We start from the raw sequence: 16308 nt of genomic DNA on the forward strand, positions 1-16308 counted from the left end.
AGCAAGACTCGATCCTCGCAACCTTTCGCAAACTCCAAAGGCCTCAAAACCGCTGTACCGACCAGCGAGACACGCCGCGATTCGCTTCCTCGTCAACGCATTTCCTTTTGTATTCTGCCGCCCTCGCACGCCTCGACCGCCTTCCGGATCTCGCTCGCCCTCCCGACTTCGACTTTTTTTTATCGTTATCCTCCGGTCCCTGGTGCTCTGCTCGCCCGACGAGCCGCTGCCCCTCGAGCCAGATTTGCACGCGAGACGATGCTGTCCTAGCAGCCCACGCCTCGACAACCGCTGTGACCCGGCAATTTCGAGGCTCTCTTCTCTCTCTCTCGTCTCGATCCTCTCTGCCCTCACCCATCCGAACCGTTCCATCGCCGTCCTCCGATCCCGTCGCAAGCGCTTCCGCTCCGCCCAGCGCCCGCCATCATGGACGGCCAGCCGCAGCCGCAGCCGAAGCCGGCGCCCTACACGCATCTGTCGCAATTGTCGTCGCTTCCCCTGCGGACCGCCAACAGCACGCCCACGACGTCTCCCGGCCTCTTCAGCCCCGTTGCCAGGCACGGCCACATGCCCAACTCGTCCGTCTCGGAGAACAACTCGCCCGCCCCTATGTTTGAGAGCCCCTACCTGCACCCGCTGCAGACCCACCGAGTCCGAGAGTATGTCTTGACCAGCTTTTCTCCTTCGCTTGCAGTCTCTTCATCATTGTCCATGGCACGTCGGGATGCCGACCTCTGATCTTTTCTATTTGCTCTTGACTGTGCTGCCCTGCCGTCATACCTCTACCGCTTCACAAGGTTCTTCCAGACCAATTGACTGATTTTTTTTCTTCTCTCCTATAGGACCCATAAAGCTCTCATCGACTCCGACGTCAACACCGGCCGCAAATCGATCAATCAGTATGAAGTCATCGAAGAGATTGGCCGTGGCATGCACGGCAAGGTCAAGCTGGCCCGCAATCTCGAGACCGGCGAAAATGTCGCCATCAAAATCATCCCGCGCTTTTCCAAGAAACGACGACTCGGCAAGGTGACAGCCATGTCCCCCCAGGACAAGACCAAGAAGGAAATCGCCATCCTCAAAAAGATCAGACACCCCAACGTCGTCGCCCTGCTCGAAGTCATTGACGACCCCGAGCTGAAGAAGATCTACATGGTGCTCGAGCACGTCGAGCTGGGCGAGATTGTCTGGCGCAAAAAGGGACTGCCCCATGTCTGCCTCTACGAACGGAGGAGGGCCGAGCGCGAGATGCGCGGAGAGGCGCCCACCCCCGAGGAGCAGATGTACGACAAGATCCTCGAGCGCCGTCACGCCGTCAAGGAGCTCAAGAGGGCCAAGATGGCTCGCAACAACAGCGGCCCCGGCGACTATTGGAGCGTCGAACACGGCGCCGCCGACGACGTGAGCTCCGGCCCCTCCTGGTCCCGCATCTCCTCCAGGGAGGACTTTGCGGCTCCCGACGGCACCATGTCTCTCCCCATCTCCCGCCGGTCCTCCATGGCCCCCTCGCACTCCTACTCGATGGCTTCGTCGCCCGGCGCAATCGGAGAAGACGATTGGCAGGACGATGACCTCGTTACCCCCGGCCCCTCCCACCCACAGCCTCCCCCCTTGTCCACCAGCGCCCTGGAGCGTGCCAACTTTGGGCACCGCGCCAACAATGAGGAGACCATGAGCTTCCGCGACCGCTCCCCCAGCATGGCCGACTCCATCATCTCCCACATGTCCTCCATCGACTACAACCCCCGTGCCCACGACCCCTTTGCTGACGACTTCTCCTATGTCCCCTGCTTCACCTTTGACCAGGCGCGGTCCGCCTTTCGCGACACCGTCCTCGGTCTTGAATACCTGCACTACCAGGGCGTCGTCCACCGTGATATCAAGCCTGCTAATCTGCTCTGGAGCAAGGACCACCGCGTCAAGATCTCCGACTTTGGCGTCTCCTACTTTGGCCGCCCCATTCGTGATGGCGAGCCGGATGATCTGGTCTCCGAATCCGAGGCAAAGGACTTTGACGATGATCTGGAGCTCTCAAAGACCGTTGGCACCCCTGCCTTTTTTGCCCCGGAGCTTTGCTACACAGACCCTGACCAGGCTCAGCCCAAGATATCCGAGCAGATTGATGTGTGGTCCCTCGGTGTGACTCTTTACTGCCTCATCTTTGCGCGCATCCCCTTCCTTGCAGAGGACGAGTTCCAGATGTTTAGAAAGATTGCTACTGAGGAGGTGTACATTCCGCGCCGGAGACTGATGCCCGTGGACCCCTCAACCTCGCCTGCCGTGACGTCCCTCTACAAGCGCCAGAACACGCGCCCCTACCGTGACGACAATGACGTCGAATACGAAGACGTGGACAACCTCTTGTACGACCTGCTGCGACAGATGCTCACCAAGAATCCGGAGAAGCGAATCCGTCTCAAGGATATCAAGAAGCACCCCTGGGTCCTCCAGGGGCTGCCAAACCCGCGAGCGTGGCTGGAAGAGACTGACCCTGCCAGGCCGTCTAGCGGCCGCAAGATTCAGGTTGACGAAAGAGACCTGTCTTCTGCCGTTGTGCCCCTCACCTTTCTCGAACGAGCGCGCTCTGTTGTCAGAAAGGCCGTTGGGAGAGTCATGCATCCGCTGGTCGACCGCAGCGAGAGCCGATCCCGTCGACGGGCTGCCAGCAGTGTCGCCAGCTCCGGAGGTGACAGCATGCCCAAGCCCACCCTCCCCCCGGCCCCGGCCACGAATCCTCCTACCCCTTACATGGACAGGCGCCGCAGCCTTCGTCCGGATGACTACTTCCCCCCTGTGCCCGAGAGGAGCAGCCCTCCGAAGATGGAGCGGCACTCGTCCGACTTTGTGAGCGCCCACAGCGGCGGCGTGGAAGCTGTTGCCTACGACCCCATGGCTACCGTGCTGCCCCCCCTGACCACGCCGTCCGGCGTGACCCGGGGCCGCTCTCACAGCGAGCTGGACGAGGCAGCCACGTCCGACTTTCGGTGCGACCCCAACCTCGGCCCCGGCCGCAGCGGAACCCTGCGCGCCAGGAACTTTGGGCAATTTCTGCCCTTGACGCCTCACACCGTCCCCCCTACGCCCTCTTATGATAGGAATCCTCCTTACCGTCAGGAACTGCCGAGCGCCAGGTCAGAGCTCAGCGCTCTGAGAGTCGACTCCATGCGCTCTCCCTCCCCCCACCGCGGCCTCTTTGCGAGCCACGATAAGCGCGCCACTCCGCAAGTCGCCCTCAACACGGCCGTGGCCCCCGGCAACATTCCCGGTCTGCGAAGCACGCGCTCCATGCGCTCTGTCGACCTGGGCAGAAACAGATACGGCCACGCTCTGTCGTCGTCTCCCTTGTCATCGTCGCCCCAGTCCATCCCCACTCACTCATATCATCAGCACAGACACCTCCAGTCTGACCCCAACTTTCATCAGCGGTACCAGGAGCGCCCCATCACCGCCCACCGTATAGACAACGGAGGCGATGGCAAGTCTCCTGTGACTCGCACGCCTGCCACAATGAGCCCCGAGCCTGCCTACACTGGGTCTTACGTTAGCGAGGACGGCTCAGCCGACATGGGGAGCCAATGGTCTCGCATCGCCCATCAGGACTGGCAGTCCGAGGCCCCGTCGCGGAGAGACACCATGGACATGGCCAAGACCGCCAGCACCGATTCGATGGACCATCTGGGGACGCCCCTAACGAGCCCCAGCGAGACAGCCAGCCCCGTGGCTGCCTGCCCACCGGCCAACAGCGCGTCTCAGCGGATGCTGGCTTTCCAGTCCGACCCATCGCTGCCGGCACTCCTCAGCGGCGCCAGCTCAGTCTCGGCAGACTTGGAGGGCGAGCTGCTGCAGAGGCCGGGCACCGTGGATCCCCAGGCGCTCCTGCAGACCAAGGACTCGCTCACCCCTCCAGCGCTTGGCAAGGAGCCTACCAGTGGCTTTCCCCTCGACCAAGTCTTTGACAATTCCTCATCCATGGAAGGTGTCCCGGTTCGGGTCAGGGTGGACAGCTCTGGCCCAACGTCGGATCCGCGTGGCGCCCGTCAGCAGCAGCAGCACCACCGCAAGCAGGAGGACGACGACAACGACGACGACAGCGACGAGGGGCTCTTGCTCATGGCCAAGTCTAAGAAGCGACCGCCAGTTACGACGAGACACAGGCCCTTTGAGGCCAGACGGCGGGATACCAACCTGAGCAACATTAGCACAGCGAGCGATGAGACGGCCAGGAGAGTGAATATCTCTTAGAAGAGCGCTCCTCCTCCTGAATGAGGTGACAGACCTTTACTCTGCGGCCACCCGAGCCCTTTCGGCCTTTTCTTTTTCCCTCTACGGGCTTTCCTTCTTTCCTACGACAACTATCATTAGTGTGGATTCCTTGAAGCGGTAACTGTATGGATGAACCACGACACCACGAAGAAATGGCTGCATTATCAAACCAACATCATTGTTATGGGGGCGGACTGGAGCTTCGGAAAGGTTGGAAATTACATCTTTTAATCACCTTTGCTTGATTACTGGGAACAACAATGGCTGGGTGGGCTGGCGTTTTGATCATGTTTGTTTCCATCATCTATGTCTAGCATTGCATTGTGGCTTGCCGGTGAAGCATGCCCTCTCGAAATATCCCGGGAACCTGGAAACGGCTTTTTACTTTTTTCTCTCTTCTCTTCTTTGCTGTCTTTCTATAATCTCTATACCAGCTTCTGTTTAGTCTTATAGAGGCTGGGGAACTAGACTGGGTCTTTCTATGTTATTTCTGGCTCATGTATTTCTTACTTTTTTATTAGGTAGTTGTTCTTAGGGAGCTACGGGAGCCATGGAGCTCTACGTCTTGGGAGCTCAAGGGGTGTGGACTGGGATGAATGGAATGATGCATTATACGGGATAGAATGTCACTGAAATGCAGAGGAAGTATTGACTGTAGTACTGAAAGTTTTTATTGTAGTGTGTATGTTTGAGTGATGGATTAGACTGCTTGTTTTTCTTCTTTATCTCTGGCTGAACACTACACGCCAATCTGAGTGCTAATAAGTGCATGTGCCATTGTCATGTATGGAATGCCTCGTAGCCAAGCTTCCTTCAATAGAGACGCGGTGCATTTGCAGAGGTTTGGTGTGATAACACAAGGTTATATCTGTACTATATACACGATCAATTATCCCTGTTGGGGTTGAAGCTGTACCCATCAACAACCCATCACAAATCATACCTACTTTGACCCAGTCCCATCCAGCAAGCCAATCACACAACCCCCGGAATGACAGCCCACCTGCCCCGAATCTTGTCCTCGCCAAATTTATCAACATACCACTTCTTCCCGTTGACGGCCCTAGGCAGCATCGAAAAGACTTCGTTGACGAGAAACGCGCGCGCGGGGGCGCAGCCCCAGCCCGCAGCCATCCAGAAGCCGAACCACTCGATCCATTCGGACAAGTAATGCGGATAGAGAATGTATCTGAAGAGTCCTGCCTGCGGGATCTGGTAGTGCTTTTCCACGCCGCTGCCGCCGCTACCACCAGCAGCACCGCTCTTATTGTTAGTGGATGAGGAGGATTGTTGTGCGCGGATGCGGTCCTGGCGTTTCTGTTCCCGCCTTCGAATCTCGCGCAGTTCCTCGTCGTGGAAGAAGTTGGATGACAGACCGAGGTAGAAGATGCCAATGCCCAAGATGAACTGCGGGAGGGACGATGAGAGAGCCCAAGCTTCGGGCGTGGTAGGCCCGTAGGCGGAGAGCCAGGATGAAAGACAGAGGGCGTTGCAGAGCTGGAAGCTGAGGGCGAGGGCCCAGACGCCAATGTGGATGGGGGACATGCTGGGCTGGAGGAGGGGGAAGAGGATTGCTCTGTAGGAGTAGTGGATGACCTTTTTTTTTGTTCATACTCGTCAGTTTTTGGTCTTGTGGCGACTGATGAGGTTGGGGGGAGGGGGTTTGATGAGAGAGCTTTTCATGAAAGGAAAAAAGGAGAGAGAGAGGAGGGGGAGGAGATGAACGTACAAAGAGGCCGCCGAGGACTCTGTTCTGCCAGGGCAAGTCTTCAACGCCGGCCCGTTGAGGGAGCGTCTTCATCACGTAAAGCAGCGTCAGGAAGCCCGGGCTTTCCATGGTCATCCAGGCGATGCGGCCGGGGATGTTGAAGCGGCTGGCGACGGAGGTTTTGCCCATGCCGTACCATTTGATGACCCATTGCAGGGAGCCAAGCTGTTCTCTCATAGTCGTCGACATTTTTTGTCAGCCATTGATTCCTATAGATTCGCTGTGGTTTCTTTGTATGTATGCATGTATGTATATTTGTAAAAATGAATATCTGTATGAATGATTTGATTGAATGCGAGAGAGAGTGAGGGGTGTAAGGAATGATGAAGTGGGAATTTTAGAGACGTACGATGGGATATCCGATTTGCCAGCCTCGAAGGAGGAGTTCGTAGTTTTGGCGCGAGGGCGGAAAGATGCCTTCCAGGAGCGACGACATGATGTAACAAGCGAAACCTCTTGGAATCCACGTCCCGAGTCAAAAAGAAAACACAGGTAAATGCAGAAGAGGGCTCAATTGCAGCAGTAATATGAAGAGAAGAGAAACAACACCACTCTCTCCCTTGAGACAACCAACTTGACGTGAAAAGCCACAGATTGGTTGTTAAGGACCTTGGAAGTGGCTGTGAACTCGATGATGTCAACAAATCAGCAATGACGACGGAGTTTCTAAACAAAAGCCACAGCGTCGCAATTGAGCACAGACATTCTGCCACACATCACCACCTGCCGCATGCTGTAACAATACAGATATAGGCTATAATTAAAGTAGCCCCGATAACTGCATGGCGTGCTGGCGCAATGGTAGCGCGTAGTCCTCCTATTGCTACCCGCAACAGGGAGATCCAGACTAAGGCTCAGGGTTCGAGTCCCTGGTACGTCGAAGCCATGATTCCTTTTTTTTTTTACTTCTTATATCTGCTTTTTTTTTTGTCCGTCATCTCATAGTCGTCGTGTCTTGCTTGATCCATGTTTTACGCCAGCCATCACAAACACGTATTGCTGCTGTGGAGAGAGAGAGAGAGAGATACAGAAGTGCCCTTGTTACTTATATACGCCAGCGAGGAGAGATCTTGTTACTGCACGTTCTACTAGCCATAACGTATGAATACTAGAAATGCTTCATAGACTACCTAGGTAGGGGAAAAGAGCGTCCATTCAGTCATCCAGAGTAAGCAAAAGAAAATGCACGCCTGCCTATCCATAAAACGCCAGTCATCGTTGCCCCAAATTGTATTTGAATAGCTCGCTCTCATCAGTCTCGTCAATCTTCAATCCATCATCACATCACGACGCAGTCTCGATCAGACTTGTTGGACACCGCTCCCGCAGGAACCGCAGCCCTTCGAGCTGCCGGGACAGGGGCCCCCGGCCGGCGAGCACGGACAGCTGCAGCAGGCGGGCCGGTGCTTGCACTGGACCGAGAGGCCTGTCGGGATGCCACCGGGCTGCTTTCGGGGTGGTTGGGATGTCCCGGCGGCGGGAGGTATGCAGGAACCTGGGCGGCCTGTTCATACGAGGGCGGCGGCGGTTCGTCCGAGTTGTCGGCCGGCCTGTTCACGCCCGGCCTTCGCGGCGGCACAAGGGGCCGGACCTGCTGCGAGACGGGCGCAGCATTGCCCAGGGACCGCTGAGACGCAGACGCAGAGGCCGCATTGGTGCCGATGCTGTGGGAGCTCCGTCGTGGCAAAGCGGGCGGTTGACTGCCACCGGCCGTCGCAGCAGAGTCGCGCCGGGGACCGTTGCCGGCTGCGGCGTTGCCTCCTCCTCCTCCTCCAGGGCGGGCGACTGGTATCGGCAGATGGGCCTGCTCAATGTACTGCTCCGACAGCGCCCGCTCGCGCTGCCGCCGAGCTTGCTCCTCCCGGTGTCGCTGGTCCTCTTCCTCCTGCAGCTGCAGCGCCAGGGCCAAGTCCCTGTCCTCTTGCTCCGTCGAGCTTGCTTGGCCCCCTTCCTCGGGGGCCGCAACCTCCTTCGTCTTGCCCCGCTTGTTGGTGACAGTCTTCCAGGTGCCGCCGCCGTGGTTGTTGCTATGCTCGCCCGCCGCGCCGCTCGAGCCGGCTGCCGCATCGCCACTTACAGGTCGAAAGTCGCCCGACAGGAACTGGTTGAGTTCGCCATTGACGTCCCGCAGGCTTTCCCAGACAACCTCGTCGTGGCTTCTGTAGCCCGCGTCCGTCACGAGCGTGAGAAGCTGCCGAGTGTGGGGGTGGCAATACAGCGTGGAGAAGTGGTCGTTGCGGAAAAGAATGGCAAACGTGCCTGGCCGGATCGCCTTTTGAATCACCTCAATCCCCCAGGGCGTCAGCTGGGTCGCCGACTCGTTGAGGAATATCTTGATGGTGATAATGTCCTGGTAAAGATCCTGCTCCGCTTCAGTCAGCCCCTCCTCGGATGAGGCCAGCTTGTCCTCCAATTCTTCCTCGCGGAATAGCAGGTTCTGCACGTCTTCGTAAGACGCAGCGTGCCTTTCCATGGCGTAGCGGACGGGATCGTCATGTGGCGGCAGCCACCCGTGGATCAAGGGGATGGAAAAGGTGGCATAGAGACCCATCTCGGCCGTGTTCTCAAAGGTCCCCGGGATGTACTTGCGCCGCTCGCTCGCATCCAGTTCCGTGAGCGGCGTGCGCTCGTAGGCAGCAACCACCTCTGGCGTAGGAATGAATCGCGGATTGACGTTCATGCCGGTGTGGAGGCTCTGTAGGAAGGAGTAGAGTTCAGAGACGTCGGGCAGCGAGTCCTCGGACGACGTCCTCCGCGGAGACATGAGCTCGTCGAAGACGGCATCCAGCAACAGGCTCAAGCTGACCTGCTCCCGCAGCCGCAAGACCTGCACCAGCGCCGTATCGCCAATGTCCTCAGGTGTCGTCAATGTGAGTGCGTTGACCAATGCAACCAGCGGGCAGGGTCCGTTTTCGTTCTGAATCAGTATGGGAGACACGCGGGGGTTCTTGGACGAGCTGGCATCGTGCCATCGGATGTTCTTGATCTGGTACGTCTCAGCTTTGCCATCGACCGGCGGACGCGACGGAGTCCATCGCACGCGGCTTCCCGACTGCCGCGGCGGCAAAGGCGGCTTCTCGTCCAGGCCATCCGTCGATGAGTCCTCCAGTGGCTGCCGCGCCGGCGAGCTCGACGAGGGCTCTGCGTCTATGAGGCTCCAGTCGTCCAGCTGGGCTGCCTGCGCTGGGGTGAGGTCAGGTCCCTTGCCCTTGCCTTTGGCATCCTCCAGCGGTGCCACATCGTCCCAGACGTGCTGCTCACGAGCAATGTCGTCTGGCATTACGGCATGCTGTGGCGGAGAGGTCCGATTGTCATGCTCGCTGTCCGAACCCTCATCCCAGCCTGAGCCTTCAGAGTGCAGAGAGATTAGGTCCTCGGATCGAGACTCGGGCTCCTTGGCAGGCGGCGCAGGAGGGCTACGGGCCCAAGGATCATCCGGGTCGCCAGGGGCCGCCACAATCGGCAGGTTCTCGTCTCTATGTTGGGGCGTCTGTACACCAGCGGCTGGCTGCCATGGATTCTGAACGTTGTTTTCTTCCAGGCTCAGGCTGGACAGCGTGGCGGTTGGCGGCTGAAGAATGATTGCAGGAGGCTGGAGGCTTGCGTCGGCCGGGGCTGGCTTCCTCAGGAACGGATTCGTCTCTGCCCTCTGTACGCCCGGCCGCAGGGCATCTGGCACCTGGTAAGGCTCATGCAGGCCCGACGGCTGCCTCCGCGCCTCGTTCCACACGCTGTCTTCATCTTCCGGCGAGCCGAAGCCCACGCCTGCTGCCACCGGGGCGGCGCCGCCAGGCCGCAGCGACGCAGGCACTTCTTTGCGGTGGATGGAGCCTGCGGCCGTCGCACTGGCTGGGCGTTGAGGAGCCACGTCCTCCCAGGCTCCCGCCGTCGGCTCGTCTGGCCAGTCGTTCATCGGCGCGGACGGTTGCGATCTGTGCGGAGCCGCTTCGGCGTCGCTGGGCGGCTGCTGTACATACATGCGGGCAGGTGAAGCAAAGAGAGGATAAAGAAGAAGCTGTGCCACGAGGCTCTACAGCAGTGACGATGCAGCGATGCGGCTGAACAAAGCAATCAAGCAAGCAACGATGGCGAGAAACGAGAGCTCGTGGGATCAGCCTCGAGGTGGGGAGAGCCGGGTTGGATGTCGTCACAGTCGGATCAAGAGCAACAGGGCATGGTGGCCGAGGAGAAAAGAGACACCGCAGATATTTGACGATGACACAGACGAATTGAAGGTGTCTCGAGTTGGCGAGCAAAAGAGAGGCCGCCGGAGAGCTGTCGTAGGAAGAGGTTGAGTCAAGGCGAATCGCTCGACTGACGGAGTGCCTGCAGGCAGTGACATGCGAAGCTGGGGAAGTTTGGGGAAGCCTGTGGCGGTGCGGCTCGTTGCGGAGGATCCGAGGCGTACGTAGGCGTGCTGGATCGGGCTTAGCGGGGAGGGATGACGCACGACAAGAGCATCAGCCACGCCTGAGCAAGTGGCAAGGACCAGAGCTGCGCATTCAGTACAGCACAGTAATAAGGCGCTTGATAAACCGGTAAACAGCTTGAGTCATTGTGCATCGAGGGATTCATACAACAGAACATTGATGCCAGCTAAGATGGCGCCACAGCTGCACACCAGGCACGATGTTGATGGTCTGTGAGGAGTACCCATGTATGTACCTATATACCTTCTGCACAGCCACACTTTCTCTCTGCATCATTACTGGTTAGGTACCTAGGTATGCTTAGGTAAGTAAGACATTGGGCTGCCTTTCAGCTTCACATGCCTGGACAACATCAACAGGACATTCATTCACAACCACCTGGACCGACCTTCTCTACAGAATCTTCTCTACATGCCTCTGGCTGTCAGGCATCGACATCCATGGTGACACTGCATAATGTATTCGAACATTCTCGACGTTCCAAGGTCACACAAGACCCAGAAACGAGTTCAACTCATTTATTTCTCGTCATTGTGCTCCCCATCAGACGACGATGAATCCTGCCGACTGCAGGCACGAACACCGAGCCTTGCTTGACACGAGGGTGATACATACCAACTTCTGAGTGCTGCCTAAAGGGCCCTATGGTGAACGACTTGACACAGGCAAAGAAACGTGCGCAGATCGACACCGCACAGGCCATATCAATTGTACCAAATGCTAAAAGATGAGGCTCCCTCGTATTGCCCAGCTCTGAAGATGCCCAGCTCTTGCTTGCTTCCTTGCAGTCGCTTTTTCAATGGTATAAGAGTACTGGTCCACTGGGCTCTTGTATCAAAGTCCCTGTCTGGGTCAGGGAGCCGTGTTACAAACTTGACAACTGACAGACGAAACCAATGCTTGCCATCGAGCATTTGCACTTCACCCCATCTTCGAAATGGAGGCGTACAATGGACTCGTCACATTCCTTCCAGACTCCAAACTCCTGCTCAACGCATCCCACCTAGGGCTCAGCGAACTTGACAGACTGCCAACAGCCGATCGCATCATCCGAGGCACCTTGATAGACTCCAACGACGGCCATCGCATCTTGTCACATCCCTCCGTCCTCAACATATACGCAAATGGCTGCAGAGACGGGGCGGGAGGCATCAATTGCACCATGGCCTGTGCGGATCACGATCTTCTGTTTCAGGACTGGCAGACGCAGTGGAATTGCTTGACTCTGGCGACCATGGCGACGTATGAGCCGTACCCTCACGACTATAGCAACTCGGATACCGCTGGCGATACGGCTGAGATCTTGGAGTATCTAGCGGTCCCCGATCTCACCAAGTTTGACGCTGTCGATGTCTTCAAAAGTTTCCACGCCTGCGCAAACGGGAGCTCTGCTTTGGACGGAGATTATGGGAATCTTGCCAGACCGCCCGACGCTTCAGGGGCTGCCCATGCATCCATGCGCCATCCTCCAGACATTCATGCATGGGGCCTAGAGTTGTCTCAGCTCTGTGACGTGGGCTACATTGAGAACTTCAAGGTAGACCCCGATCTTGCTGGGCCAGGGGTAAGACATACCGAGTCCTCATTCGTGATGGGCTCTCCAATGACCATTCTTTCCAGGTGGTGTTGGCATATATACTGGCCCATGCCATCGTCTTCTACGCGTGGCTGTGCATCCGCATCCTTCATATTGCGAGCAGCATTGACTGGTTTGCGACATTGACCCGGTACAAAGGCAGAGTGTACTCGTTGATTACGTTCCAGGGCTCTCGCTTGGCCAAGCGCATCGACTACGCTACCAGTACCTTCATCGTCGAGCTGCAGGAAGCCCAGTGCTTCTTCATATCAGCCGTCCAGATTGGCCTGCTGTATGCTGCTTCCCAGCCGGCCATTGCACCGACCGATCAATGGCAAAGCTTCCTGACCAATCGCCTGCTCATGAGAGACCTCACAATCATTGCTGTACTGCCACTCCTCTTGAACCAAGTTACGCTCTACAAACTGCAACTGGGCTCGTACTACTCGCTGTTACTGTGCACTCTTGCATTGGTCATGTCGTTCATGAGCACCCGGGCTTCTGTTCTGGCGGGACTGGACATTGACGCCATCTGCTACTGGACATGGTCGTACCGCTCGAAACCATGCGGCGGCAAGTCGGACATAACGGCCTTTTGTCGCTTCCGCTACTACGACGGTGCGAGGATTGACCAGCCCGAGTTCCTCATGGCCATTGCTGCGACTACTCTGGGCCTCATCTGGTTCAAGAAGCTGTGGGCAGAGTTTGCAGGAACCCTGTGGCTGAGCAACTGTGGACAAGAGGTGTCGAAGAAGCGAACCCTGTTGCTGTTACAGGCCATTCAGCTGGGACGACTTCTGACATCTGTCCTCATCTTTATTTCGGAAGTCATCTTCATCGGGTACATGGTGTTGAATCTCATCAGCTTGTCCTATCTGCTGGAGTACATCTCTGGCTTTCTCTTGGCCCCCGTGTCCTGGTCTGTTGGCCAGATTGTTTCGGTGCTCGTTTGGGCACCTGCTGTTTCAAAATACGTCTATTTGCTCATATGTAAGTCTCTCTGCTTTGCACCCCAGGCTCGCGGTTTGCCTCGTCTCGCATGCTGACGAGCTTTCACGCTGACGCTCCTCATCAGTCGGCGTTGAACGAAGTTTTGCGATTCGGCTTTCCAAAGCGTTTGCTGTGATAAGACATCCTGACAAGGTGAAACATGGTGGATTGCAGGGAGAGCTGGACGATAGCAGTGGTTCTGTACCAGGATCTACCGTCGAGCTGACAGCTGCCTTGCCCAGGGCTACTGAAACGAGAGGTCCACGGCCATCATGAAGAGAGTTTTCCCCCCAGAAGGGACATCTAACGCCTTTGTACGAGGGGGGATTGTATAACATGCTATTTCTGATTGATTACACTTTTAGAGGATTTGTGATACTTTGAATGGGCTGGAGTGTGTGAAAGGTGGTTTTGTATGTATAGCGAGGCTTTTTGCCCCCTTCTATAGACATGATTGAAGATAACTAAGTAGATATGTTGAACTGTCTATGCAAACCTAATTCTTCGCTCGAGCAGGGCTCATAGAGGTCGACTCACCGAGAGGGCTTTGTTGAAAGACCTCTCTCTCTCACCCCGTAAGACATTTTCGGCTCAACGCCGTTATATATATTCTTTTAACGCGACGCAAATACTCGGAAGAAAAATTTACGCTCGCCTCAACTCTGCGAGAATGGCTATACGCCCAACTTCTCACTGGCCAACTTTGCGCCTTGGACACGGCTCGCAATCTTCTGAAAGGCAATGTCCCTGGCAAAGTCCGGGCTGCCGTGGCTCGGCTTGTCGTCGATGGAGAAGGGAGAGAAGCCTAATACACATCAACTCATGTTAGCTGACATTGGCCGAACAAGGGAATTCTGGTGCAAGGGTGGCAGGATGGATGGAGGCATACCGCAGTCGTCGGTTGCGCCGAGCTGGTCTACGGGAATGTATTTGCTTGCGAGAACGAGCTGGTCGGCGACTTGTTCGGGGGTCTCGACGGCGGGATTGAGCGTGTTGATGACTCCGATAAAGGCCACCTGAAAATTTGTCCATTCAGCGCAAAATCCATTTGTGGAATTTCCGCATAAAAGGGGGGAAGAGGAGCGGAAAAATACCTGCTTGACGCCATTGGCGTCTTTCCGGATATGCTGTCCAATCGACTCATACACTGCCTCGCGGTTCTTTTCCGAGGAGAGCTGGATCAGAAAGTATCCCGCGTTGATCTTGAATAAGGACGGGAGTAGCTTGTGGTAGTCCACGTCTAGGGAGTGCACCGAGTCGCAGTCGCCGCCGGGGCAGGTGTGCAGGCCAATGTTGGCTCGCTGGTCGGGGGTGAAGCGTTCGAGGACTCTGCGATTGTGTGTGTGTGTGTATGTTAGTGTGAATGTCCTCAAAGAGGCAGTTGTTGGGGCTGAGATTCCGGGGGGGGGGGGGGTTCTGACTGGTTAATGAGGAGGACGAAGCGTTCGAGGAGGTCGGCGTTTGTCCAGGGGTTCTTGGGGTCGTGCTTGAGAGCGAGGCGGCCTGATTGATGGAAGATACTTTGTTAGATATGGGGATCTAGGCTTGAGAGAGGATAAAGGGTCAAATGGCTATACCCTCGGTGAAGTCGATGGAGACTCGCTTTGCGCCTGCTTCAAAGCATCCGCGAATATCCTTCTCGCACTACATATCGAATCAGCAACTGTCATCGATGATGTTAATAGCCCGAAATTCTCGTTGGATGGCCTACTTCGTTGATCAAGTCCTTGATAAACTCGTCCCGCGGATATCCTTCGAGCTCGCCTTGGAGAGGATACAAGAGGTACATCATGCTGGGCGCGATGACGGCCTGCTTCATTGGGTGGGAGGCGTACGGCTTGGACTTTTGGAGGTTCTGCCATGCATACGTTGCGTATCTGGTTTCATGCAACAAGGCGCCCCCTTTTGTCAGTGCAATGTTCATTGTATGAAGGAATTCGAGGGACGCACTTGAAAGGACCCTTGACAAGCCGTGGGAGCTGGCGGTGGTGGCCATCTTCGAATATCGCCTAAAGAGTCCATCGATGAGCTACATGTTCAACATGGATCTTCTCCGTGCCCGACTTACAAAGAATTGTCCATCGGCAGCAAAGTTGCTCGGCAAACCCGCGCCCTTTAGAGTCCTGTAACAGCCCGTAAGGAAACAATGCCCTCCAGCAAGTCTGGTCGTCGAGATAATACTCACTCCACGATCGGATACGTTGCGAAGCTAAAATCTCATTTCCCTCACATCAGTACAAAGCCTTACTGTGAGAATCTGAGCGGATAGAATGACTCACGAACTGGCACGCTGCTCGCCATCCGTCACAAACGTTTCTCCCGCGGCTTCCATCCGCTGGACGGAGTCCTGGGCGGCCTTGTTCTGGGCGGCGACGAGCTCATCGTGGGTGATTTTGCCGGCGTCGTAGTCGGCGTAGGCTTGTTGCAGGTCTTTTTTTGTTTATTCTACATTAGTGTTTGAATTGGAATCAATTGGGATTAGAATGAAGTTTTGGTTTGTCTTACATGTTGGGCGAGGCAGAGAGCCGACTACTTCCGTTGGGATAGGCATTTCGTTGGTAGAGTTGATCGATGTTCTAGAAGTTGAAGCTGTAATCTTTGTAATGAAGAGTGAAAGAAATAGGTAATAAATAGGTAGTCACAGGGAAAGGACTGAACAACCTCCGACCCTCATACATTAACCCCGAACACAAAGTTGACAAGTCATTGGAGTCGATCCAAACAAACCCCGCATCAGCAACCGTCAGATCTTGGCTGAACCGGGAATAGAAGCAAAATGTCAAAAGGATGCGTGTTGCAGTTGAGAGTCCATTCCGTGACTCAGGATACGTCCGAATAATACGGGTCAGAACGTACGAGTTTCCCAATTGGCGGCACTAGAGGCTCCTCTGGTGGGAAAAGCCCTGGATGACGGAACCGGGAGCCCTGGCTAGGGTCTCTTTGCGCTAGGGGAGTGAGGGTTGATGAGCTTCAATGGAGGGGAGTTGAGTTTTGTCTAGGTTGACGGGAGATCTTCAGCTGAAGAGGCTTTAACCAAGTTGAACCGTGGAGTTTCAGGGTGAAGGCATGGTGGCTGCAAAGCTGTTGGGCTCCATGGACTGTCCGCGACTTCAGCTGGTGACGGTAGGCCGGGGCTGGTGACATGCCGGCTTGATGCTTGCTCAACCAATCAAGCATCATCCTGAAAGCCTTGATGATCTTAACTTGGCCCGTCAAATACAAGTGAGAATCCAAGGGCGCTTGTTGCCCCAAGCGACTTCTTAAGGTTGTTGTTCATTTGG

General features: G+C 56.1%; 5 protein-coding genes across 5 annotated transcripts; 2 read left to right on the forward strand and 3 right to left on the reverse strand.

The window, feature by feature from the left end:
- Window positions 1–426: 426 nt before the first annotated feature.
- Window positions 427–4809, forward strand: TRIREDRAFT_82175 (uncharacterized protein; the record flags this gene model as incomplete). Its single annotated transcript, XM_006969405.1, has 2 exons — window positions 427–659; window positions 843–4809. 2 exons carry the CDS (start codon window positions 427–429, stop codon window positions 4240–4242), a joined length of 3633 nt encoding a protein of 1210 aa, XP_006969467.1. The 3' UTR covers window positions 4243–4809.
- A 296-nt stretch (window positions 4810–5105) lies between these two features.
- Window positions 5106–6467, reverse strand: TRIREDRAFT_82177 (uncharacterized protein; the record flags this gene model as incomplete). Its single annotated transcript, XM_006969425.1, has 3 exons — window positions 5106–5859; window positions 5993–6196; window positions 6381–6467. The coding sequence occupies 3 exons, from the start codon at window positions 6465–6467 to the stop codon at window positions 5239–5241; spliced, it is 912 nt and encodes a 303-aa protein (XP_006969487.1). The 3' UTR covers window positions 5106–5238.
- Window positions 6468–8114: 1647 nt separating this feature from the next.
- On the reverse strand, window positions 8115–9327 carry TRIREDRAFT_52446 (uncharacterized protein; the record flags this gene model as incomplete). Its single annotated transcript, XM_006969426.1, has 2 exons — window positions 8676–9327; window positions 8115–8594 (listed from the first exon to the last, which is right to left on the reverse strand). Coding segments are annotated over exons 1-2 (1116 nt in total), but the record flags the coding sequence as incomplete, so codon positions are not given.
- Window positions 9328–11398: 2071 nt separating this feature from the next.
- Window positions 11399–13163, forward strand: TRIREDRAFT_112080 (uncharacterized protein; the record flags this gene model as incomplete). The annotated part of the gene is made up of 3 exons (XM_006969406.1): window positions 11399–12025; window positions 12082–12769; window positions 13054–13163. 3 exons carry the CDS (start codon window positions 11399–11401, stop codon window positions 13161–13163), a joined length of 1425 nt encoding a protein of 474 aa, XP_006969468.1.
- A 538-nt stretch (window positions 13164–13701) lies between these two features.
- TRIREDRAFT_112081 (uncharacterized protein) lies at window positions 13702–15578 on the reverse strand (the record flags this gene model as incomplete). The annotated part of the gene is made up of 10 exons (XM_006969427.1): window positions 13702–13832; window positions 13917–14043; window positions 14122–14356; window positions 14449–14530; window positions 14605–14671; window positions 14739–14904; window positions 14978–15036; window positions 15096–15150; window positions 15307–15457; window positions 15533–15578. The coding sequence occupies 10 exons, from the start codon at window positions 15576–15578 to the stop codon at window positions 13702–13704; spliced, it is 1119 nt and encodes a 372-aa protein (XP_006969489.1).
- Window positions 15579–16308: the final 730 nt, after the last annotated feature.

The sequence above is a fragment of the Trichoderma reesei genome (genome assembly GCF_000167675.1).
Source record: "Trichoderma reesei QM6a unplaced genomic scaffold TRIREscaffold_32, whole genome shotgun sequence".
NCBI classification, from domain to species: Eukaryota; Fungi; Ascomycota; class Sordariomycetes; order Hypocreales; family Hypocreaceae; genus Trichoderma; species Trichoderma reesei.